Consider the following 26,070-nt stretch of genomic DNA (forward strand, 5'->3'; position numbering starts at 1 on the left):
TGTTGTGATATTACTGGTGGTGGAGCAGAGGTGCTTACCAGGAGGGTGGACTGGAGGCGAAACGACACTATGCGTGTAGCCGGCAGAGCAGAGTAACTGAGTGGGTGGGGTGTTTGCCTTGGCTGAGGGTCTTGAGTGTGTGTGGAGAGGGAGAGAGTAGCTGGGTGTATTTATAGCTGGGTGTATATGGTGTAGCACAGTGAAATTCACTGTTGGTGAGAATAGTGACGAATGAATCGTCTGACTTAGTATGAACAGGAGAGTTATAGGCAGAATATGGGACAAGAGTATTTTGGGAGTTTTCTGGAATATGGACCATGCTTAAGGGATGACATGGTTGGATAGGGAATAGTTCGATAAGAATTTAGAAACAAGAATTATTGGAATCTGAGTTTGGAAGCCTGGTTCAAAGGAATCTCAAAGTTAAGCATGCTCAACTTGGAGAAACCTAGGATGGGTGACCAGATGGGAGGTTCCCTACTGGAAGGAAAATCACAGTCACCGGAGTTCGTATGACTGGAATATGGTCTTAGGTGGACTGGACAGCATGATGGATGAGTAGTTGAAATTTAGGTGATCGGATGATCAATGAATAGTAACGATGAATAGTAATGATGAATAGTGATGGTGAATAGTAATGGTGAATAGTAATGATAAATAGTGATGTGAATAGTTCGTATGAATGAGCGATGAATAGTGACGATGAATGAACGATGAATAGGAACTATGAACGAACAGACGATCGAATGACCGGACGAACGAACGATCGGAATTTTGGCAGCATAACGGCAGGACAAAGATTATCTGGAAGAACGATGAATAGGGACTATGAACGAACGTTGAACGATGAATAGGAACTATGAACGAACGAACGATCGGAATTTCGGCAGCATAACGGTAGGAAAAAGATTATTTGGACGAACGATCGAACGATTGGACGAACGGACGAACGAACCATGAACGATCGGACGAATGAACGAACAAACTAAGAACAGGGGGACGAACAATCGAAGAACGACCGGACGATCCTTGTGCTAGTGTGTGCTTGTATGGGAAGTGGAGTGGGTGTGTGTGGGGGGGGGGAAGAGAGTTGCCATGAAATGGCTTGGGGTGGGATGAGAGGAGGCCCTTGCCCCTCTATTTATAGCCATGGTGGGGGGATTAGGGGGAGGGATGAGAGGATTAGTGGGAGGATGAGAGGATTAGTGGGAGATTAGCATGAATTTGTCTTATATGAGGTAATTAGCTTGTAGAGCTCACCGTATGACACCGGAGGCATATGTATACGTATGAGCATGAGGAAAGTTATGAAGAAAATATTTGTAGGGACTTGAAAATGATTCTGAAGGTATTTCTCAAGAGGAAAATACTTGGAGATATATTGGTGGAATATTTGGGCAATATTTCTGAAAAGAACTTGAAGGGGATTACTGGGGAAATATTTGTAGGATATTTGAGGAGGATTTTGGAGAGAATATAGACCACTATATATTATTTGCTGATATCAACTCGCAAACAAATATTTTGAAATGAAATTTGAAATTCATTTTGAATTTAGAGCGAGTTTGAGAAAATTTCAAGATTTGAATTTTTGGGATGCTACAATTTACTTCTCTAATCACCTTTTGACTGGCAAAAGTAAAACCCTATCTATTACCTTTGCCTTGAGTTGTGCCACAATCAATGCCAAAGTCTCCAAGATTTTCAGTGAAACTCAACTTTCAGTGGTACTATATACATTCTTATTTTGTCCAAGAATTTGCTTGTCCATAAACAATTGTCATTAATTACCAAAACACTACTTAGGGGCCTAGATGCTTCACAATCTCACCCTTTTTGGTAATTGATGACAGCACTACTCTATACATCCAATGGTTGGTTCGATTTTTAAATCTTTCACATACACTAGGTACAAGAAAGATTTGAGGATGAGTTTTGAGTGACTTATCTTTGCTTCAAAGTTCCATTAGAGAGGAAGATAAGCCATTTCAAAACTCAAGGCGTAGGAATAGCTCCCCTTACATGTGTGCATGATATATCCATTTTGATATTTGCACACACATATTAGATTAGAGTTTTGGTGGAGTTTCCCTACAACATGGTTAACGAGGCACAATGTATATGGCATGATTCATACGGTTAGGCATAAACACTTATAACCCCTTGATCAACCAACATGTTAGGATTTAATAGCAATAAATCAACGACATGTTGGGGGCCTATACTACCGAAGGTCCTCAAAACCTTATGTTCTTAGGTTAAGTGTGTTTTAGGCACATTACAAAGAATAGACGAAGCCAGCCTTCGGCCAAAACGACTAACGAAGAAGCTTCGTCCAGGCATATGTGTGGCGAAGGTGCAGACTGAGGCCACCAGCTTCAGCATCATAGGGCTTCATGCATGAAGCAAGGAAGAGGGAGATGTTGAAGACTTGTGAAGCAAGAAAGAAAGAGAAAAGATAATGGTGCCCCTGTAACACTTGTGATTCATATGTGTAAACTTCATGGGCATACTTGTAATTTTGTACGAAGCTGTTCCTATCCCTATAAATAGAGGAACAGTGTCATGCATAAGGTCACCTTTTGTGGGCCCATATCTTTGTTTAGCTCAGCCTTCGAGCTATTTGTCATGTAAAGCTGAATGTATGTTTGTAATTACATGTTATATCGCAAAAGATGAAGTGATAAATGCTAAGGCATGAAAATGAGTAACATGTTGTACTTTTCACTGATATTTTCTCATTTTTACCGTCTCATATTTATTCTTGTCTTATATCTTCTCCTTTAAATAGCCCTTTAGAGAAGGACTGATCAAAGGGAGAAGGTTGTAATCTTTTAACTTGTGTTGCCTTATTTTTTATATCATATAGAAATCAAAAGCAAGTGACCAACATTGGAACCAACCTCCGGTGATCTCAAGACCACAATAAGAAACACTATGCCACCGAAGAAGTCGACAACAATTGGCACTGTCCTCAAGCCCTTGGACACTAACCAAGGAGACGAAGATCTCATTCAGGAAGCAAGGAGCTAGAAGAGGAAGGTTATCAGCCCTGAACAATGAGATGAGGAACTTGATTGTGAGATCAATAACCTCAAAGCAATCCATCAACGAGAAGATGCTTTGTCTCTCTGAGCTTCAGAAGAAGATCGATGATGCAACTGAAGAAATGCGCAACATTGTGCAACATACAGAGCATCTTGAGCACCAGCACGACTACAGAGACCTTCGACATGAGGGTCACAACTATGATAACCTTCGACCTGAGGCATACAATCTTCACGATTTCCTATATGACGAAGCCTCTCCACTAACACTAGAGCTGCAAGCTATACCCTAGCCACCACTATATAGGCCTCCCACATTACTTATGTATGATGGTCTGTCGCACCCGAATTTAAGGACAAATATAGATGCATCTTAAATTTTGTATGAAAAAATGACATGTTCGGATATTTTATTATCATCAGTTGGAACCTGGGTTGGGTGATCGTGATGCTGATTATCAGGGGTTCAAACAGGAGGCGTGGATACAGGGTCATTTATAGGGGGCAATGAGGTAGTGGGTGGTTTATCTCCATCTGGACAATAACATGATAAATTAGTTGATGCTGATATGAACCAAAAAATAAAAATGTATAGTTATAAATAATGGTTATACATGAATATTAGTACAAACTACATCCGCATAATAACATGGTGCGTAAAACAAAATGATAGGGTACATCTAAAATCAAATGGAATTCAGCAATCGAGGAATGGGACATACGTGAATCTAATTATACAGGAAAGGTATTGGTGATGGTGTAATACAACTGAATGCATAAGTAATGTATAATATGTTGCATAAATTAATGTATTCAAAAATATATACCTAAATACAACTTTAGTTTGAATTATCGGTGAGCTGAATAATGTAAGAAAAAATAAGCATAACTATTTATACCTTCTTGCTGTGTATCACGCTGCGTGATAGCCCTTAGAACTTCGTCTATCATTTCTCCAAATGCCTCAGATAGTTCAATCTGCTTAGACACAACCATCTATTGGCTCTGCTGAAGAGAAGCACAGTACTTATCAACATCCTTATCATGCGCATCAAACATTGATTCGAACATGGGTCGATGCTGGGAGGGCAGACAATTCAGCTTGTTGCCAATCAAATGTTTGATGCGTCAGAAACCGGCCGTTCTGGAGCAATGACATAACAAGTCTCTGTGCGGCTACAAAAATGTTTAAATCCCAGTGATAACTATTAGCATGTATTGGAATTATAACATCTGCATGAACAGGAAAACAAATATGTTTATGGCTAACCTCTACATGACCAAATGGTTCTCCAGTTTGGCGGGGGCCACCTCTGTCACCCCTAGCCAAATCTCTTATTGTCTCGTTGTCAAAATACTTAATGCGGGGAGTACCATACTTGTTCTGAGGTGATGCAGGGTGGTGTAAATGGTCAAGGTAATATATCTAAGAACCATATAGAAAACAATCACAGATTTTTAGTATGAATGTAATAAATGATTATGTATGTAAGTACAAACAAATATTTGGATATCATATATGGAGTTGGTAATCAGAGAGTAACTTACAAGAATAATGAGTGAACATCCATAAACTGTTGCAGTTATGTTTGTTGTGTTCCTCCTGTGCCAACGACTGGCAGTATCACACAGATCAGTATATACTACTTGACACCAATCAATTTCAGCCATCCGGTCCATGTTTGTTGTCATTAGGACCTCGTTGTTCATCATACCCCATGAAGCAGATGGGAATAGAAGCCGATTGAATAAAATCAGAAAAAACATCTGATGGATAACTCATCATCATTCCCAACAACTAGCTTGTCCTATAGCTTAATGATATCAAACTCTTCTTTACAAATGTTGAGATCCCGTCTCAGTTTTGGAGCAGTATCAATTTCACCATACCAATCAGTGAAATCCCTGCCACCTCCAGCGCTTGGCAAACCCAATATGAGACGAACCGTCTCTTTTGTGATCTTGAGTTCTTTACCAACCTCTGGGCGTATTGTAATGTCGTCTAGATCAAGCTTATCCATCAACCACCTTATGAGAGACCTGCTCTCTAATGCATCGGTACGCAAATTAAATATACTTTGAAATCCCTGCCACCTCCAGCGCTTGGCAAACCCAATATGAGACGAACCGTCTCTTTTGTGATCTTGAGTTCTTTACCAACCTCTGGGCGTATTGTAATGTCGTCTAGATCAAGCTTATCCATCAACCACCTTATGAGAGACCTGCTCTCTAATGCATCGGTACGCAAATTAAATATACTTTAAAATCCCAACCTAGCAACAGTGTCACGTTGTCGATCACTCATTATCCAAGTTGACACAATGACATCATACGGGATGCAACAGATATTTAATTTCTGCTGGAATAAATGAATAAGTATTAATACACAGTGTATATATATTATTACAAATAAGGATAATATAGTTGTACCTATAATATTTATTGGATGGTTGTAAATAACTATAGTGTAACAACACTAACAAAATAAAAGCATACCAAAATAATAATATAAAATGTAACATTTGGGTAATACAACATTGATTGTGCACAAAAAATAACACCTAAACAAAAAATAAATATATGCATAGTACCTGGGATTTTTTGGGTGTCCTCTATTTAGGTGAGCTTGTTTTCATAATGTTTTTTGACTTGAAATCAATATCAGACTTTGATCTGGTTGACACAATGGGGACTTGTGGGGGTGGGATGTCCATGTTCAATACACGAGACTTCTTATTTGAACGATTATTTACTGAAGTGGAGGGTGCAGCTGATCTGAAATTGCGCTTCAATGTTGGAGCAACCATAAAATTGTCGTCAGACAATGCGAATGGAGCTGTAGGCTTACTTTTTTCACCCGACAAGCTAGCGCCTTTCTACGGACACGAGTAACTGGTAATGGCTGAGGATCAATCTGCTGCTTGTTCTGGGGATTATCATCATGTTGGGCTGAGGTGCTAGATCTTGTGTGTCTAGAAATGTCAATAGAAAACACCTCCTGACTTGACTCAATAGTTAATCTTTTTGCATTAGATGGAGGGCGATCAAGATATCTCATGATTCAGCAAGCAATATAACTGTTGACAAATGATTGGATTTAAGTAAAATGATTTATGCATAAATATATGCCAGAAACAATTCGAATAGTGTATATAACTGTATAAAATGCATACTACAGAATACGAAAAGGAGTTACGTAACTTAAACTACCTTTTCCGGTTATATGCCATAATATTTATGAACCATGTTTATATACAAGCATAAATATTAACTAACTAGTTTATATAATTGCAACTAGTGCATGATAACTAGTTCATATTAAGATACACAATTTGATGAGATTCAAACATGGATATAAATATGGCGTTCTAAAAAAATAAAATGGCATATATAACAGTACCGGTGTGCATATATATATATATAATACAACGAGTATGTAAAATAATATCTTCGAAATCGGGAAGAAATACCTATGTGCATAAATATCAGGACCGATGTTTATATTGTCGGGTACCGTAATTAGGGGTACCCCCAACACTCCTAAACACGGCTGGTAACCACCATCAGCACAAATCACAAAGGCTGATGGGCACGATTCAGATCAAGGCTTTGTCTACTCAAGGGACGCGATCTCGCCTCGCCTGAGCCCAGCCTCGGGCTGGAACAGTAGTCCCAGACGAATTCTCGCCTCGCCCGAGGGCCTACCCAAGCAACAGGCGCACCCTCAACTCGCCCGAACCCCAGCTCGGGCAGGCTTCATCGAGAAGCAACCTTGGCCAAATTGCCTCACCAACCGACCGTATCGCAGGCGCATTCAATGCGGGGATTGCCTGACACCTTATCCTGACACACGTGCCTCAGTCGGCAAGGTCGAAATGACCGCATTCACTTCGCCCTTCCACTGCCGACCTGATAGGAAAATAGCGTCGCTCGCTCCGCTCCGACTGCTGTGCCACCCACCAGGATGAGGCTGGCAAATAGCTAAGTTCAGCCTCAGGCGCAACAGGAAGCTCTGCCTCGCCCGACCTTGGGCCTCAGCCTCGGAAGGTGGTCTCCGCCTCGCTCGACCCCAGGGCTCGGCCTCAACCTCGGCCTCGGAAGGTGGTCTCCGCCTCGCCCGACCCTAGGGCTCGGCCTCAACCTCGACCTCGGGAGGAATCGCGTCCTCGCCCGACCCCGGCCTCGGCCTCAGGAGGAGTCTCCGCCTTGCCCGACCTTGGGCTCGGACCGACCGCGCCATGGGGGATACATCATTACCCTACCCCTAGCTAGCTCAGGCTACGGGGAACAATACCGGCGTCCCATCTGGCTCGCCCCGGTAAACGAGTAATGATGGCTCCACGCGTACGTCCATGACGACGACGGTTCTCTGCCCCCTACGGAAGCAGGGAGACGTCAGCAAGATCCCAGCAGCCCCGACAACTGTGCTTCTACAAGACTCAAGCGCTCCTCCGACGGCCACGTTACCGCGTACACAGGGCTCTAGCACCCCTCCGACAGCCATGTTGGCATGTACACAGGGCTCAGGCACCTCTCTGTCGGGCACGTTAGCGCATAGCTACATCCCCATTGTACACCTGGACCCTCTCCTTGCATCTATAAAAGGAAGGTCTAGGGCCTCCATGCGGGAGGGTCGCGCGGGAGAACGAGCTGACGAACAGGCTCACTCTCTCTCGCGCGAACGCTTGTAACTCCTACTACGAGCGCATCCCCCTAGCGCAGGATAACACGAGCCGCGTTTTCCCCCTTGTGTTCCATCTCGCGCCAACCCATCTGGGCTGGGACACGCAGCGACAATTTTACTCGTCGGTCTAGGGACCCCCCGGGGTCGAAACGCCGACAGTTGGCGCGCCAGGTAGGGGCCTGGTGCGTGTTGACGAACAACTTCTCGTTGAGTTCCAGATGGGTAGTCTCCAGCAACCTCTTCAGCCCGGAACGGTGCTCCACTTCGGGAGTCTCGAGTTCATGTCCCTTGACGGCAGCTTCGACATGGTACTCCTTCCCCCGCAGCGCGACAGCGGCAACGACGGTCGTCAGCTCGCCCAGTGGCGGCGGACTCGACGACGTTTTCCCCCCGTGGAGGAAGAGCAGCATTTGGGTTTGTCCCGCCGTCCTCCTCGCTGCAGGAGGAGGAGACGGGGCAACCGTGGCCATGCAGGAGGTGGCACCTCGTCGGCTGTCGAGAGAGTCGACGACACCGGCACCCCAGCGGGGGACATGTCCGGCGTTGTCCTCGCGCCTGAGACAACGACGGATGTCGTTTCCCCGCAACATACCAACCCCAAGCGGACAGATGACGCCAGCACACTCGCGAAGGGCTTGTTGGGCGTTAGCCTTGTACCTGAGATAACGGTGCAGTCCGTCCCCGACGCGACTTCGTCACCGCCCATCGATCAAGAGGTACCATCCGTTTTCCACCCTGTGCCTTTTAGATTCAGCTTCGATCCACCAAGCGACCCTGCTTCGGTGAGTGCTTTCGTAAAGGCATATCCTAACCTTCCGGGGTACCATATGTGGTCAACCTGGGAACGACTGACGGCCGTCTCAACCAACGGGCCCCCGGGTTCCGAGGAAGAAGACAAGCCCGACTCTGGTTGGGATTTCTCCGAGCTCGGTAATCCCAGTGCCATGCGAGACTTCATGACCGCATGTGACAACTGCCTCTCCATTTGCTCCGATGATGGCCACAGCCTTGACGACGAGGGTTGTGGACCAAGTCGCGAATGTTTCCACGTTGATCTAGGGGGTCACGACGAAGGCAACCACCTTGGTATGCCGGAGGATGACGATCCCCCTGGGCCTGCGCCTCGCGTTGACATCCTGCGGGAGCTAGCTGTGGTCCCAGTCCCTGCGGGGGGTCAGGACACAAAGCTCGAGCAAGTCCGCGAGATGCAGGCCAAGCTCGACGAGGAAGCAGGACAACTTGTGCAGCTCCGGCAAAACATCGAGCAGGGGTGGGCAGGCCGAGCACTCGCTGGAGAAGCACGTCATCAGGCCTGAGACGTCCAATGCTATATCGCTAACGATGCCAGGGCAGGGCTGCCCCCGGTCTCTAGTGGGGTCGGCCAGAATCTGGCTGCAGCAGCAATACTACTCTGAGCGATGCCGGAGCCATCCACCACCGAGGGGCAGCGTATCTAGGGAGAACTCAAGAATCTCCTGGAGGACACCGCGGTCCGACGGGCCGAAAGCTCTGCCTCCTGAAGGCAAGGGTGTCCCCCGGAGCATCGCGCAACGACTTCCCGACTCATGCGGGAGGCCTCGGTCCACACCAAGCGCACGCGGGACGCGACACCTATAGCCCCAGGTTGCCTCAGCAACGAGCACCACCGCCGTGACCGTCAAGCCCGACTTGACGAGAAGGTGCGCCGAGGCTACCACCCTAGGAGTGGGGGACGCAACGACAGCGAGGAGGATCGGAGCCCCTCGCTCGAACCACCAGGTCCACAAGCCTTCAGCCGGGCCATACGACGGGCGCCGTTCCCGACCCGGTTCCGGGCCACGACTACCATCACCAAGTACTCGGGGGAAACAAGGCCGGAGTTGTGGCTTGCGAACTACCGGTTGGCCTGCCAACTCGGTGGAACGGACGATGACAACCTCATCATCCACAACCTCCCCCTGTTCCTCTCCGATGACGCCCGAGCCTGGCTGGAGCATTTGCCTCCTGCGCAGATCTCCAACTGGGACGACCTAGTCAAGGCTTTCGCTGGAAACTTCTAGGGCACGTACGTGCGCCCTGGGAACTCCTGGGATCTCCAAAGCTGCCGCCAGCAGCCAGGGGAATCCCTGCGAGAGTACATCCGGTGGTTTTCGAAGCAGCGCACCGAGCTGCCCAACATCACCGACTCGGATGTCATTGGGGCGTTCCTCGCCGGCACCACTTGTCGCGACCTGGTGAGCAAACTGGGCCGCAAGGCTCCCACCAAGGCGAGCGAGTTGATTGACATCGCCACCAAGTTCGCCTCTGGTCAGGAGGCGGTCGAAGCCATCTTCCGGAAGGACAAGCCACCTCAGGGACATCAGCAGGAAGACGTCCCTGAGGCGTCCGCCCAGCGTGGCGCGAAGAAGAAGGCGAAAAAGAAGTCGCTAGCGAAACGCGACGTCACCGACGTAGATCTTGTCGCTGCTGTCGAACACAGGAACCCTCGGAAGCCTCCCAGAGGGGCCAACATGTTCGACAAGATGCTCAAGGAGTCGTGCCCCTATCACCAGGGCCCTGTCAAGCACACCCTTGAGGAATGCGTCATGCTTCGGCGCTACTTCCATAAGGCCGGGCCACCAGCGGAAGGTGGAAAAGGCCAAGACAACGACAAGAAGGAGGGCGACAAGGTAGAGGAGTTCCCCGAGGTCCACGACTGCTTCATGATCTACGGTGGGCAAGTGGTGAACGCCTCGGCTCGGCACCGTAGGCAGGAGCGTCGGGAGGTCTGCTCGGTAAAGGTGGCGGCGCCAGTCTAACTAGACTGGTCCGACAAGCCCATCACCTTCGACCAAGGCGACCACCCCGACTGCGTGCCGAGCCCAGGAAAGTACCTGCTCATTGTCGATCCGGTCATCGGCAACGTCAGGCTCACCAAGGTCCCCATGGACAGAGGCACCAGCCTCAACATCATCTACGCCGAGACCCTCGGGCTCTTGGAGATCGATCTGTCCACGATCCGGGCCGGTGCGGCGCCCTTTCACGGGATCATCCCCGGGAAGCGCATCCTACCCCTTGGACAACTCGATCTGCCCGTCTGCTTCGGAACTCCCTCCAACTTCCAAAAGGAAACCCTCACGTTCGTGGTGGTCGGGTTCCGAGGAACCTACCACGCGGTGCTGGGGAGACCGTGCTACGCCAAGTTCATGGTCGTCCCCAACTACACCTACCTCAAGCTCAAGATGTCGGGCCCCAACGGGGTCATCACCATCGGATCCACGTACCGACACGCGTACGAATGTGACGTGGAGTGCGTGGAGTACGCTGAGGCCCTCATCGCCGACCTGGAGTGCCTCTCCAAGGAGGTGCCCGATGTGAAGCGCCACGCCGGCAACTTCGAACCAGCTGAGGTGGTTAAGTCCGTCCCTCTCGACCCCAGCAACGACGCCAGCAAGCAAGTCTGGATCGGCTTCGAGCTCGACCCCAAATAGGAAGTAGTGCTCGTCGACTTTCTTTGCGCGAACGCCAAAGTCTTCGCGTGGAGTCCCTCGGACATGCTGGGCATATTGAGGGATGTTGCCGAGCACTCACTGGACATCCGAGCCGATGCCCGACCCGTCAAGCAGCCTCTACGTCGTTTCGACGAAGAAAAGCACAGAGCCATAGGCGAGGAAATCCACAAGCTGATGGCTGCAGGGTTCATCAAAGAGGTATTCCATCCCGAATGGTTATCCAACCCTGTGCTTGTGAAAAAGAAAGGTGGGAAGTGGAGGATGTGTGTAGACTACACTAGTCTAAACAAAGCATGTCCAAAGGTTCCCTACCCTCTGCCTCGCATCGATCAAATTGTGGACTCCACTGCTGGGTGCGAAACCCTGTCATTCCTCGACGCCTACTCAGGGTATCACCAAATCAAAATGAAAGAGCCCGACCAGCTCGCGACTTCTTTCATCACACCATTTGGCATGTACTGCTATACTACTATGCCATTTGGTTTGAGAAATGCAGGTGCAACATACCAAAGGTGCATGAACCACGTGTTCGGAGAGCACATCGGCCGAACGGTCGAGGCTTATGTCGATGACATCGTAGTCAAGACGAGGAAAGCCTCCGACCTCCTCTCTGACCATGAAACGACATTCAAGTGTCTGAGAGCGAAGGGCGTGAAACTCAATCCCAAGAAGTGTGTCTTCGGAGTCCCCCGAGGCATGCTCCTGGGGTTCATCGTCTCCGAGCAGGGCATCGAGGCCACCCCGGAGAAAATCGTGGCCATCACCAACATGGGCCTATCAAAGATTTGAAAGGAGTACAGAGGGTCATGGGATGCCTTGCGGCCCTGAGCCGCTTCATCTCACGCCTCGACGAAAAAGGCCTACCCTTGTACCGCCTCTTAAGGAAGACTGAGCGCTTCACTTGGACCCCCGAGGCTGAGGAAGCCCTCGGAAACTTAAAGGCGCTCCTTACAAACGTGCCCATCTTGGTGCCCCCCGTTGCGGGAGAAGCCCTCTTGATCTACGTAGCCGCGACCACTCAGGTGGTCAGTGCCGCGATCGTAGTCGAGAGACGAGAAGAAGGGCATGCACTGCTTGTCCAGAGGCCAGTCTACTTCATCAGTGAAGTGCTATCCGAGACCAAGATCCGCTACCCACAAATTCAGAAACTACTGTACGTAGTAATTCTGACGCGGCGAAAGTTGTGACACTACTTCGAGTCTCATCCGGTGACTGTGGTGTCATCCTTCCCCCTGGGGGAGATCATCCAGTGCCGAGAGGCCTCGGGTAGAATAGCAAAGTGGGCAGTGGAACTCATGGGCGAGACAATCTCGTTCGCTCCTTGGAAGGCCATAAAATCCCAAGTCTTGGCGGACTTCGTTGCTGAATGGGTCGACACCCAATTGCCAACGGCTCCGATCCAACCGGAACTCTGGACCATTACTTCGATGGGTCGCTGATGAAAATAGGAGCCGGCGCGGGCCTGCTCTTCATCTCACCCCTCGGGAAGCATCTCTGCTACGTGCTGCGCCTCCATTTCCCGGCGTCAAACAACGTGGCCGAGTACGAGGCTCTGCTTAATGGGTTGTGCATCGCCATCGAGCTAGGGGTTTGGCGCCTCGACGCTTGTGGCGACTCGCAGCTTGTCATCGACCAAGTCATGAAGAACTCCCACTGTCGCGACCCGAAGATGGAGGCATACTGCGACGAAGTTCGGCGCCTAGACGACAAGTTCTACGGGCTTGAGCTCAACCACATCACTCGACGATACAACGAGACTGCGGATGAGCTGGCTAAAATAGCCTCGGGGCAGACAATGGTTCCCCCGGACGTCTTCTCTAGAGACATACATCAACCCTCCGTCAAGATCGACGACACGCCTAAGCCCGAGGAGGCCTCGGCCCAGCCCGAGGCACCCTCGACCGCCGAAGGTGAGGCCCTGCGTGTTGAGGGAGAGCGGAATGGGGTTGCGCCAAATCGAAACTGGCAGACCCTGTACCTGCAATATCTCCACCAAGGAGAGCTACCCCTCGACAAGGCCGAAGCTCGGCGACTGGCGCGGCGCGCCAAGTCGTTCGTCTTACTGGGTGATGAAAAGGAGCTCTACCACCGCAGCCCCTCAGGCATTCTCCAACAATGCATATCCATCGCTGAAGGACAAGAGCTATTGCAAGAAATACACTCGAGGGCTTGCGGTCACCATGTAGCACCTTGAGCCCTCGTTGGGAACACCTTCCGACAAGGCTTCTACTGGCCGACCACGGTGGCCGACGCCACTAGGATTGTACACTCCTGTCAAGGGTGTCAATTCTACGCAAGACAGACGCACCTGCCCGCTCAGGCCCTACAGACAATACCCATCACCTGACCATTCGCTGTGTGGGGTCTGGACCTCGTCGGTCCCTTGCAGAAGGCACCCGGGGGCTTCTCGCACCTGCTGGTCTCCATCGACAAATTCTCCAAGTGGATCGAGGTCCGACCCCTAACCAGCATCAGGTCCGAGCAGGCAGTGGCGTTCTTCACCAACGTCATCCATCGCTTTGGGGTCCCGAACTCCATCATCACCGACAATGGCACACAGTTCACTGGGAAGAAGTTCCTGGACTTCTGCGAGGACCACCACATCCGTGTGGACTGGGCCGCCGTAGCTCATCCCATGACAAATGGGCAGGTGGAGCGTGCCAACGGTATGATTCTACAAGGACTTAAACCGAGGATCTACAACGATCTCAACAAGTTCGGCAAGCGGTGGATGAAGGAGCTACCCTCGGTGGTCTAGAGTCTGAGGACAACGCCGAGCCGAGCCATGGGTTTCTCACCGTTCTTTCTAGTCTATGGGGGTGAGGCTATCTTACCCACAGACTTCGAATACGGTTCCCCAAGGACAAAGGCGTACGACGACTGAAGCAACCAGACCAGCCGAGAAGACTCACTGGACCAGCTCGAAGAGGCTCGGGACGTGGCCTTACTACACTCGACGCGGTATCAGCAGTCCCTGCGACGCTACCACGCCCGAGGGGTCCGGTCCCGAGGCTTACAGGTGGGAGACTTGGTACTTCGGCTGCGACAAGACGCCCGAGGGCGCCACAAGCTTACTCCTCCCTGGGAGGGGCCGTTCATCATCGCCAAGATTTTGAAGCCCGAAACATACAAGCTGGCCAACGATCAAGGCGAGGTCTACAGCAACGCTTGGAACATCCGACAGCTATGTCGCTTTTACCCTTAAGATGTTTTCAAGTCATTCATATACCTCGTTTTCTATACATACACAAATAAAGTCTAACCGTCAAGGAAGGGTCAGCCTTGCCTCGGCAAAGCCCGACCCTCCCTCGGGGGCTAGAAGGGGGGAACCCCCTCTGCGTCAAAATTTCCCTCGGAAAAGTCTTTTGCCAGAACGTCTTTCGCGCTTTTCGACTGCTTCGATAGCGGGGTCCTAAAAACGACGGGAGTACACGTAAGCGGCAAGGCCGACCGAACCGAGGGACTCCTACGCCTCCGGGATACGGATACCTTACTCATCACCTTCTGCGATAAGTAACTCACGCTCGGATAAGCGATTCTACTGCCGAACAAGTCCTAACGCTCGAAAAACTTTTCTGCCAGAACGACTTTCATGCCTTCTCGACTATATCGATAACGGAATCCTACGAATGAGTGAGAGTGCACGTAAGCGACAAGGCCGACCGAGCCGAGGGACTCCTACGCCTCCGGGATACGGATACCTCACTCATCACCTTCCACGAAAAGTAACTCTCGCTTGGATAAGCGATTCTGCTACCGACGAACAAGTCCTGATACTCGAAACAAGAGGAAAGAAAATGCAGCTTTATAATACGACAATAAGATGTTTAGGCCTCGTCGGCCGCAAAAAACATACGCATAATACAGACAAACTGTTCATGCAGGATCAGACATCGACAGAGGGAGCAGCAGCACCCTCGGCATCGTTTCCACCCTTAGCGGAACCTGGCCTGGCCTCGGACGGCGACACGGGCGGAAGGATCTCCACCTCGAAGGAGGACGCCAGCACCGCGCTTGGGCCATCGCAGCCAGGGTCTCCTCCAGGGTCCCGACCCGAGCAGACACCGCGGCTAGTCGCTCCGTAGCCACAGCCAGCTGTCCCTCGAGGACCTCAGCCCGACTCACGGCCTCGGCAGCATGACTCCGGGGTTGGTCCCGCTAGCGGACAACTTGGCCAAGCTTCAGCCGCCACTGCTGCACCTCCTCGGCCCGGGAAGCCACCTGCTCCTGGGCCGACGAAGCCTCTTCTCGAGCCAACTCTGCCTCTGTCCACGCCAACATTGCTGCCTCCGGCTCCGGCTCATCGCAGAGCGGCCAAAGGTTCTAAAACTGAGCAAGAGAGGCCTTGAGTGGCAAGGCCGACCGAGTCGAGGGACTCCTACGCCTCCGGGATACGGATACCTCACTCGTCACCTTCCGCACAGGGCAACTCATGCTTGGTTAAGCGGTTCAGCTAGCCGACAGGCGAGTCCTGGTGCTCGAAATAAGGAAGAAACACGGCTCCACGCTCAAATACCCAGATGTTCAGGCCTCGACAGCCACAATGAACATACACCCACACTCAGGGTGCCATTACAAACGGAACTCCGGTTCCACTCCCGCGGGTATGAACAACCTCCACACCAGAGGGCCTGTGGGATAACAAACTCCAGGTGGCTCACCGCCGACCACTGCAGCAGCGACAACGACCTCCGTCTTGGGCGACAAGACAGCTGCAGCGACGACCTCAGGGCAAACGCTGCTGCTGAAGGGCCCTCGTTCACGTCCCCTCGCGGGGGACGAGAACCAGCCATTAAAGCCAAAGAGCTAGAGGCCCGGACCGTAGGTGGCGCCGACGGTCTCGTCGGCGGAGAAACCTTTTCCGGCAGCCACCTGCCCACCAACACCGCACCAGCAAGCGGCGGCCGCTCCAAAGCGCACCGGCAGGTCCTCACTCCCGTTCTCACCACGAGAACGAGAACGGGACCGTCCCAGAACACGAGTACCGCCCTCGCGGCATACGACGTGTTGTGCGACCCCCCGGTGCAGCCGGCCACAGTCGCCCGGGCGGAGGACGGAATGCTGCACCCTGGCCAGGCAGCAGCAGTTCGCCTTCCCCCGCATGGCTGGAGGACGCCTCCTCCACAGAGCTGGAGGATGTCTTCCTCCCCTGGATGTCGGAGGAAGAGGTGGCCTACCGGCCCCTGCGGGAGGTAGAACCCCTGCTCAGCTCGCCCTCTGCCCCAGCAAGGATGATGAAGATCCTTGAAGCTGAGGGCGGGGCAGAGGCCGCAGCCCAGCTTGCTTCTCCCCATAATCAAACTGGTGGTCATCATCCTGGATGACCATTGGTGGGGGAATGTAGCTGGGCTGCATGATGAAAATCCTTGAAGCCGAGCGATGGCTGAAGGGTGCCAACCCCCGTGAGGTCGTGTTCCTCCAACAGCAGCAAGACGAAGGCAACGCGGGTGCTCCCCATCCGGGGGCTCGGAAGGTGGAAGGGCACGATGCATGGCGGGAGTGCACAGGCATGGCTACCGCCCGGGGGACCGATCCCTTTTTAAAGGCGGCTCTCCCACTCGCGTCCCCAGGCGTCACGGGTAACGTCTTCACCGACATACTCCAGGGTCCTCCCCCAACGACACGGGGGCTGGGTCCCACACGTCATGCAAGCTGACCCGAAACGAAAGAAGCCAAACCACCGAACGCGGAGCGTGTAACCGCCCCGCGGTTACAAGCACTCCTCCATCCTCGCCGAAACCAGCGGTCGAAAGGGCGGACCGCCATGCAGGTGGCATGCAACCGCACCGCGAGGGCGCACCCCTTCGGCTTCATCGCATCCAGCATGGAGGCCCAGGCCCACACGTCGTGTAACCGGCGCGCCGGTTACTACATGCAAGAAACTGCACCGCCACTTGCGCCAATGTCGTGCCTTCTCGACTATGGAACCAGTGCCGCGACTCGAGGCAACCCTGCGCATGACCCAACAGTTCCAATCGAGCACATCGATCACGGGTCAGTCAGCCGCGGGAGGAGGAGCAACGGTCGATATGGCCAAAAGTGGACCAGCAGTAATGGCGACAGCAGACGAGCGGAAGCAGCGGTCAAATCGCCTGCAGGCTCATGTCCCCTCCTGGAGCGGCAGGGGAGCCCTCTCCCACGGCGTGAAGACGACGCGCCCGTGTTCCGTTCCTCGAACGACTCGAGCACGCGCGACGGCCACCCAGCGAACCGCCCGTCCCGTCGCATTAACTCCGCGGCAAGGCAAGTGACACCTTTGGCAGGCGAAGCGGGCGTCGTTTCACCTCCGCCATGATGACCGCGTCAAAAAAGGTGCGCCACACTGTTTAAATTCATATCCTTTTCCTCTTCCCCTTTCTCTCTCTTGCTACAGGGACCGGGAAAGGGGATATTTCGAAAGGGATCCTTCTCCGCGAAGGAAGCGGGCCCCGAGCCCTCCTACTGATCAGGGGTTCGAAGGCTGGCCCTTCGGAAGGGTTCGACAGCCGCCCCAGAGCACTCGAGCTTCAAGCTCATTACTGATCAGGGGTTCGAAGGCTGGCCCCTCGGAAGGGTTCGACAGTCGCCCCAGAGCACTCGGGCTAAGCACCCACTACTGATCAGGGGTTTGAAGGCTGGCCCCTCGGAAGGGTTCGACAGTCGCCCCAGAGCACGCAGAGCGAGGGATGACTCTAGGTACGTATGTTACATGGCCGAGGCTCGGGCTACGCTCCCGAGGTACCCTAGGACATTTCCGAGACCAGCAGGAGCAATTTTGTAACGGAATCCCATCAGAGGGAGGCATCGAGCCCTCGGAGCCTATCGAACGGGTCCGGGTCCGACAAATCACCTGCAGGTACTTTTGGAGCGCGCCTCTGGGCCACTAGCCGACCCTTATCGAACGGGGCACGGGCGTCCACTCGGATCACCCGTTAGCAACTCACTGGAGACACCATGTTCGGCGCCCTCCGAGGGCAACATGGCGCTTTCCCCCCTTCCTCCTTGCAGAAAGGCGACGAAGGTGCGTATAATAAAAGTCAAGACAGTCCTTGATCGTCCTCTTGCTCCGTGCAGAGGCTCGGGGGCTGCTCTCGCAACCCGGCTACGGCCAAACCGTTGACAGCGTCAACAAACCAGCCTAAAAACCTGGAACCCGACCATGCACCCGGGCTACGATCAGGTCGCATGAGGGAACAACCAGGCCGGCCAAGGCATCACGAAAGGCATTAAGACCTCAGAGGAGTCAAAACACTCCTCCGAGGCCTCAGGGGATACACCCGGCGGGTGCGCTCGCGCGCACCCACCGGAACAAAGTGTAATCGAGAAAGGTCGGTCCCCTCGCAAAAAAAGTGCGGCAAAGCCTCCAAGCGAGTAACAACACTACCTTTGAGGCTCGGGGGCTACTGTCGGGTACCGTAATTAGGGGTACCCCCAACACTCCTAAACACGGCTGGTAACCACCATCAGCACAAACCGCAAAGGCTGATGGGCACGATTCAGATCAAGGCTTCGTCTACTCAAGGGATGCGATCTCGCCTTGCCCGAGCCCAGCCTCGGGCTGGAATAGTAGTCCCAGACAAATTCTCGCCTCACTCGAGGGCCTCCCCAAGCAACGGTTGCACCCTCGACTCGCCCGAACCCCAGCTCGGGCAGGCTTCGTCGAGAAGCAACCTTGGCCAAATCGCCTCACCAACCGACCGTATCGCAGGCGCATTCAATGCGGGGATCGCCTTACACCTTATCCTGACACACGTGCCTCAGTCGGCAAGGTCGAAATGACCACAGTCACTTCGCCCTTCCACTGACCGACCTGACAGGAAAACAGCGCCGCTCGCTCCGCTCCGACTGCTGTGCCACCCACCAGGATGAGGCTGGCAAACAGCTAAGTTCAGCCTCAGGCGCAACCGGAAGCTCCGCCTCGCCCGACCTTGGGCCTTGGCCTCGGAAGGTGGTCGTCGCCTCGCCCGACCCCAGGGCTCGGCCTCAACCTCGGCCTCGGAAGGTGGTCTCCGCCTCGCCCGACCCCAGGGCTCAGCCTCAACCTCGACCTCGGGAGGAATCGCGTCCTCGCCCGACCCCGGCCTCGGCCTCAGGAGGAGTCTCCGCCTCGCCCGACCTTGGGCTCGGACCGACCGCGCCATGGGGGATACATCATTACCCTACCCCTAGCTAGCTCAGGCTACGGGGAACAAGACCGGTGTCCCATCTGGCTCACCCCGGTAAACGAGTAATGATGGCTCCCCGCGTGCGTCCATGACGACGGCGGTTCTCAGCCCCTACGGAAGCAGGGAGACGTCAGCAAGATCCCAGCAGCCCCGACAGCTGTGCTTCTACAGGACTCAAGCGCTCCTCCGACGGCCACGTTACCGCGTACACAGGGCTCTAGCACCCCTCCGACAGCCACGTTGGCATGTACACAGGGCTCAGGCACCTCTCTGCCGGGCACGTTAGCGCATAGCTACACCCCCATTGTACACCTAGACCCTCTCCTTGCATCTATAAAAGGAAGGTCCAGGGCCTCCATGCGGGAGGGTCGCGCGGGAGAACGAGCTGATGAACAGGCTCACTCTCTTTCTCGCGAACGCTTGTAACCCCTACTACGAGCGCATCCCCTGGCGCAGGATAACACAAGCCGCGTTTTCCCCCTTGTGTTCCATCTCGCGCCAACCCATCTGGGCTGGAACACGCAGCGACAATTTTACTCGTCGGTCCAAGGACCCCCCAGGGTCGAAACGCCGACAATATAGCAGTACCGCTGTGCATATACAGCAGTGACGATGTGCATATATATCAGTACCGATATGCATATATATAATACTACGGGTATGTAAAATAATATCTACAAACTCGGGAAGAAATACCTGAAACGGCGACGTTGCCGAAGTATTTGAAGGTCGAGCGATACCACGGAGCTAAAAGAACTGCAGAGGCTCTTCAATCGGGGCTCCAGAATCCAAGAGAGATGCAATGAGAGTTTTTTTTAAGATAACGCGCCCGATTGGAGAAATATGCAAACGGATTCAAATCACGCATAGCTTATAACTAAGGGAACAACTTCAAATCGACAAAAATACCTCAAGCGGCGACGGAAACCTCGATGTGTTTCAAGTTGGAGCGATAACCTGGAACTTCACGGGAAGCAATGGCTCTTCAATCAGGGCTCCAAAACCACAGATTGATGCAGCGGAGATGGATGGAAGAGGCGGAAGTCGCCTGGCCACTCGCCTCGGTCGCCGGGATTCAGGGTCTCCTTCCTGTTCGGCGGATGCAGATGCTAGAAAACACTATGGACTCGCGCGGGTTTATCTCGAGTGATTGCGCGAATACAGTTTTGGAAACCGGGAAACGGGGGGAAGACGTGCGTGGCTAACGGCGACCGTGAGTGGGTATATGCTGACCAGGTTTGGTTCAACCAAAAAGTACATATTGACTGGCCTGGGCTTTCTCTATTATTAGAATCACAGGGCTCTTAATATATAAACTATATATATATATATAGAGAGAGAGGGTGTGAGCCTGTAAGTGGTTGCGTTTCACCGGATGTAATTATGTTCAGTACTATAAAAAATGCATCCTTAATAATAAAAAAATACGCAAGCAACGTCATTAATTTGAGTGTACATAAAATAGCTAGGAAATTGACAATCAAAGCACATACAGATACAACAACATTTCATGCCGTGGTATAGATAAAATCAAATGGACTTTTTGATAGACAGGAGTGCCCCTATGATCCCGCCAACAGCACCAATGCCGGTGACAACCGCGGCGATGGCTTTCTTGTGGTTGTGGAGAAACCCATGTATCTTGGTCTTTATGAGGCTATTTTCCCTGTAAATCGCGATGTCTTGCATGATGCGATAGTAGCGCGGTCCCATGCGCAGATTCTGGAAGTTGGTGAAGAAGCAGAGCGCCTCCTCATTGGTGAGCCCTCCTCCTCTCTGGATGATACCTCTCTCCCGTAGCTCCTGAACTTCCTCCTCCCTGTATACCAAATTAGCCAGGAGCAGAACGTAGGAGCAGACAGCAGAGTCCTCTTCCTTGGCACCTCCAAAACTCTCCACCGCGCACAGCTCATGAGCCGCCATGTTGACGAGGTAGCTTGCACGATCGCGGTCCAGGGACAGCGGCGCCAAGCAAAGCTCGGTGAAAACAGCCCCTGCTTTCGGACGATTGAGATGCATGTCAATGAGCTGCATCGTCTTGTTGGCCTTGAGTGTGATGCCGATCTCGGCAAGGTCCATGGCGCTGGCAGAAAACGACATGTTCTTGGGCTCCGGTTTCTCTTCCTCGTCATCGTCGATGTCGCACTCGCATCTTCGGCCAACAATGTAGTACCGGAGGAGGCCAAGGAGATGAGGTGGATTGTAGTCTTCATACCAGATAAAAGGCTTCGGTTCAGGAGGCTCACGATGGTCGTACGGCATCATACAGCGTCTCATTCTGTGAACGAAGCTCTTGGGTATCGTCGATGGTTGTGGCATAAATCTCATGACTGCTTCGACCACCATCCATGGGAGCTGGTTCTCAAGCAGCATGATGTCATGGAAGATGTCGTAGCGGTTATGCCTCAAGTAAACCTGCAAGCTCTTATCAATTTTGGAGGAACCAGCCCGTGAAAGCATGAACTGCACCAAGAAGCAAGCGTCGAAGAACATCATATGCCGGAAGTCATCTTCGGCAACGCCTTGTATCGCATCCTTGTCGTACAAGTCATAGGCGGCGTCTGCGACGGGGATCAGCTCTTCATACATCTCCTTCAGTAACTTGCCTGTCCCGGTACACTGCCAGGCAGCAACCTGCTTCACTTCCTCCGCCTTCTTGAGGTGCTCCATGCCACAGTGGTAGGGGCCGATGGCCACAATCCTCGGCACGGTATAAGATTTATCGACAGCACCAAGGCATGCTGGGTATCTATGCATCTTCTCTTTCATCATCTCCATATCAGCCTTAAACCGGTCTACTACTTTTCTCACCTCGCTCCTGCTAGTGCTAGCATCGTCACTATCGTCGTTCGAGGAGATCTTTGCTGCTTTGGCAACAATATTACTGTTGTGTTGTGAGGCTGCAGAATAGTACTCAGCGAGGTGGTGCTGCAGCTGCACATCATAGTCATATGCTTGGAGGCCGCAGGCACCACCAGGTATGTCGATGGACGCATAATCCACAGGGGTCCAGTTCGCCAGTTGAAACTCTGCAACAGCTTCCATGATCTGCAGGAAGACAAATGGAGAAATGAAATCAGACATTTAACAAAACTTAGAGATACATCATACCAATTAATGACTCGCATCGCATGTACATATGTCTCGAATTATGATCGCATGCAAACACAACTTTGTGTACTAAGGACCCAAGCAGAGAGAAGAGAATGAAAGACTACTTACAGCCGGGCCAGAAGAAGCACAGCCTTTTCCTTAGCTTGCAATGTTGACACCTTATATATATAGACAGAGCTGGCAGAATGTGATCTAAAACGTTGCCCAATTGGTTTATGTCAACGTTTAGGTACAGTATATATTATCTTGATGCATGCATGTTGCTGGCACTCACCACAAGATCTACAGCTACACCTAACCATAAAATACAAGAAAAAAAACAGAGATAGAGAAGAGGGAAAGTAAAGGTTCTTGTCAGAGATATTAAAGAAAAGAATTATCTACCGGGGATTATTGTTATTGTTATATTGTGCTGCTGCTGCTGGTGGATGTAGACAAAAGCATGTGGTCACTCTAACAATAAGCATGTGATAATGCCGATGGCATTGTTGCTGCTCGATCACTCTAACAAGCATGTGGTCGCGTGTACACAATAGACGCATGCATGTGCGTTAGGCATACTAACCTGACACTCACACAATACACTACTACAGGATGAGTCATTTGCCCGAGGTGGCAAAATTTTGTATGGCATGTTGGTATGTACTCCCTTAATTCTTAAATATATAACACCATTAATTTTTTTAAAAAAAAAACTTTGATCACTCGTCTTATTCAAAAATATAAAATTTAATTCATGCTCAAATAACATTAAGTGATAAACAAATCATAATAAAATAAATGATAATTCACATTTTTTTTGAATAAGACGAGTAGTCAATTTTTTTAAAAAAAAATCAACGATGTCATATATTTAAGAACAGAGGTAGTATATATGTTAGATATCTATGGCGTTCTGATGCTCCACTGTGCTGAGTCGAACTGAAAGTAGTGGATCACAACGAGTTAACTAGCACGTAGAACTAATGTCATTGGCTAATCACGCGAGGATAGACGTGATTAGATCTAAAACACTATAGCTAGTAGAGAGTTCGAGGCTTTAGGTCATGTTTGGAAGCAATCTAGTTTTTAAGAAACTAGTTTTTATCTTTTAATTAGAAGAGACCAGCTTCTTAGTTTTTAAGAAACTGGTAATCCAATTGCTATAAACTGATATATAAACCCTACCGGAATTTGGCTCTTTGCCGAGTGCCATATTCTTTGACGAGTGTTTTATTTCGGGCACTCTGCAAAGTGCTCTTTGCCGAGTGCCACGCAAAAAATCCTCGGTAAAACAAAACACTCGGCGAAGAAGCTCTTTGCCGAATGTCACAAATACAACACTCGGCAAAGAGCTCTTTGCCGAGTGTTTTTTCTCCAACACTAGGCAAAGATGATTTAAAAATCACATTTTAAAGTAGTAAATTAATTCAAATAAAAAAGTTTTCAACTACAAATTTGTATAACTCATTATGATGTACAATTTATATATTGAACATTTCTTCATATGACAAAATAAAAATAAATTTGTTCATAAAACCTATATTTCTCTCGTAGTTTATGAAACTACGAGAGAGACGTATAGAATTTGTGCATATTGTTAGAACCATCATCTGAGATAAACAAATTGTGGGGGACAGATATCCCCCGGGTCCACTAAAAGAGTAAAAGACCTCACGAAAGGCCCAAGGGCCCGATAAATCGTAAGGTCATTCTTTCGTGGGCCTGGGGAGGGACAATCAGCAGAGCAGATCGACATGAAGCCGGATTGATGCCAGCCCGGACGGCCCACAACGTCGAGCGAGCGACCACAACAGAGATCCGACTTTCCCGCGCCGGAGCCCCCATACAACGGAGCCATGCGAGGATAGGTCGGCAGAACTACAGGGAGATAAACTCAAACAGTTCACTATCTTTTAGCCACACATTGTTATCATATCCACGTGTATTGCCCCACGGTCGAGTATATAAGGCCTAAGGGGCACCCCTTCAGAACGATCGACCCTATTACTCAGCCACACACCTCAGCTCTCTGCATTCCCAATTCGGAGAGCTCCCTTGTAACCTCATTCACCAAGCATACCCACCAGGACGTAGGGTGTTACGCATCTCTAAGCGGCCCGAACCTGCAAACATTGTCCACTGTCCCTCGTGCATCTGGCACGAACCATTTTGCTACAGTCGTCGACACCGTCCTACTCCTAAAAACACCTCAAGGGGCAACCCCGGGTGTGCGGTCGGACCCAAAACACCGACAGCTGGCGCGCCAGGTAGGGGGTGTGTCGACATTCAAGCTAGCTCAATGGTCGTCACCTTCCACAGCAAGATCACCCTCCGTCCCGGATCCGTATTCTGCTTCGGAACAATCTCATCCGTAGCAGATGAAGAGGGAACTCTACATCGCATCACGGATCCGCCGGAAAAGAAGTCTCCTCCAACAAACTCCGAAAATGTCGGAGAAGCGCAACCTCCAGCTCTCCGGAAAAAGATCGTCTCCGGAAAGTCAGGGGCCGAGGGCCCGCTGACCCGGAGAACTCCACTGTCTTCTTCCCCGACAAAAGAATGGACACAGATCGCGAGGAAGAAGGAGACCAAGGGGAAGCAAGTTGTTCTTTCCGTTCCTCCGCCCTCAAAGGAGAACGGAAAGAAGGTCGCCACGACAGCAGCACCATTCTATCCCGACGTCCTCTTCATCGGGAGAGTGGAGTCGCCTACCGTCTCCGACGACGAGCCGACCGCACCCGGAGAAGAACCACCTCAACGAGAATCCCGTCGACGGAGAAACCGGCGCAGGAACGTTCGACGGCATCACGCGGCCGGAGAACGGGATCCGGAGCAACCTGTCTCGTGGGACGAGGTCTCGGAGATAGGAGAAACTCTGGAGGAACGCGTCTTCAGAGAACGAAGGAACTCCTGACGACGTGATCGTCGCCGGGCTTAGGAACAAGCCGAGCAAGATGCAAGGCAACGCCGGGAGAATCCATTCTTCGGGCGCAACCTGAATCCCGACTTCGCCCGAGCCATGAACACGCCGAGCGAAGTTGGAGGGGTACTAGCTCGGATAGCTGATGGACTCCCTCGGACTCCCGACGCCGAGGGCTACCGACGACTGTTCACCCAGGCAGCCAACCATCTTCTACCACTTGCTCACCCGCCGAACGATCTACGACACGCCATCAACAGTCGCCGAGACGCGCGAAGCTCTATCAATGCTTCGCGTGAACGACGGCATGAGAACGAGATCCGCCGCCGGGAGGAGTACGACAGGGATCATGGCATCCCAGCTCGGAGCCAGGCCACCAGAACTGAGTCGGCAACAGCCTCAACTGGCGGAACTACCCGGGGACGGTCGAGGAACCACAACAACTACTCCCCTCCCCGGGACAGACATCATCCCCGACGACAGGAGGACACATGCGGAGTGTCTGCTCTTACTCCGTGCCTTAGGGCCATCCAATGGCCTCCCAACTTCAAGGTATCCAATGTCGACAAATATGAACCTAAGCAGGATCCAGGGGGTTGGCTAGCCGTCTACACCACCGCTGCTCGAGCTGCCGGGGCGTCCGAAGACGTGATGACCGCGTACTTACCCATTGTCCTTGGGCAAGACACGCTGCAATGGCTGCGACATC

The 26,070-nt window shown here is 51.6% G+C and overlaps 1 protein-coding gene across 1 annotated transcript; it reads right to left on the reverse strand.

Moving 5' to 3' along the window:
• Positions 1 to 20,739: 20,739 nt before the first annotated feature.
• LOC103641479 (uncharacterized) lies at positions 20,740 to 22,658 on the reverse strand. Its single transcript, XM_008664826.2, has 2 exons — positions 22,568 to 22,658; positions 20,740 to 22,393 (listed from the first exon to the last, which is right to left on the reverse strand). Exon 2 carries the CDS (start codon positions 22,388 to 22,390, stop codon positions 20,876 to 20,878), a length of 1,515 nt encoding a protein of 504 aa, XP_008663048.1. The 5' UTR covers positions 22,391 to 22,393; positions 22,568 to 22,658; the 3' UTR covers positions 20,740 to 20,875.
• Between the last annotated feature and the right edge of the window lie 3,412 nt (positions 22,659 to 26,070).

Source organism: Zea mays, chromosome 10 (assembly GCF_902167145.1).
Source record: "Zea mays cultivar B73 chromosome 10, Zm-B73-REFERENCE-NAM-5.0, whole genome shotgun sequence".
Taxonomy (NCBI): domain Eukaryota; kingdom Viridiplantae; phylum Streptophyta; class Magnoliopsida; order Poales; family Poaceae; genus Zea; species Zea mays.

Bases quoted from the DNA above. Each gene is read 5' to 3' on its own strand.
- LOC103641479 (XM_008664826.2), bottom strand. From the start codon at position 22,390: ATGGAAGCTGTTGCAGAGTTTCAACTGGCGAACTGGACCCCTGTGGAT.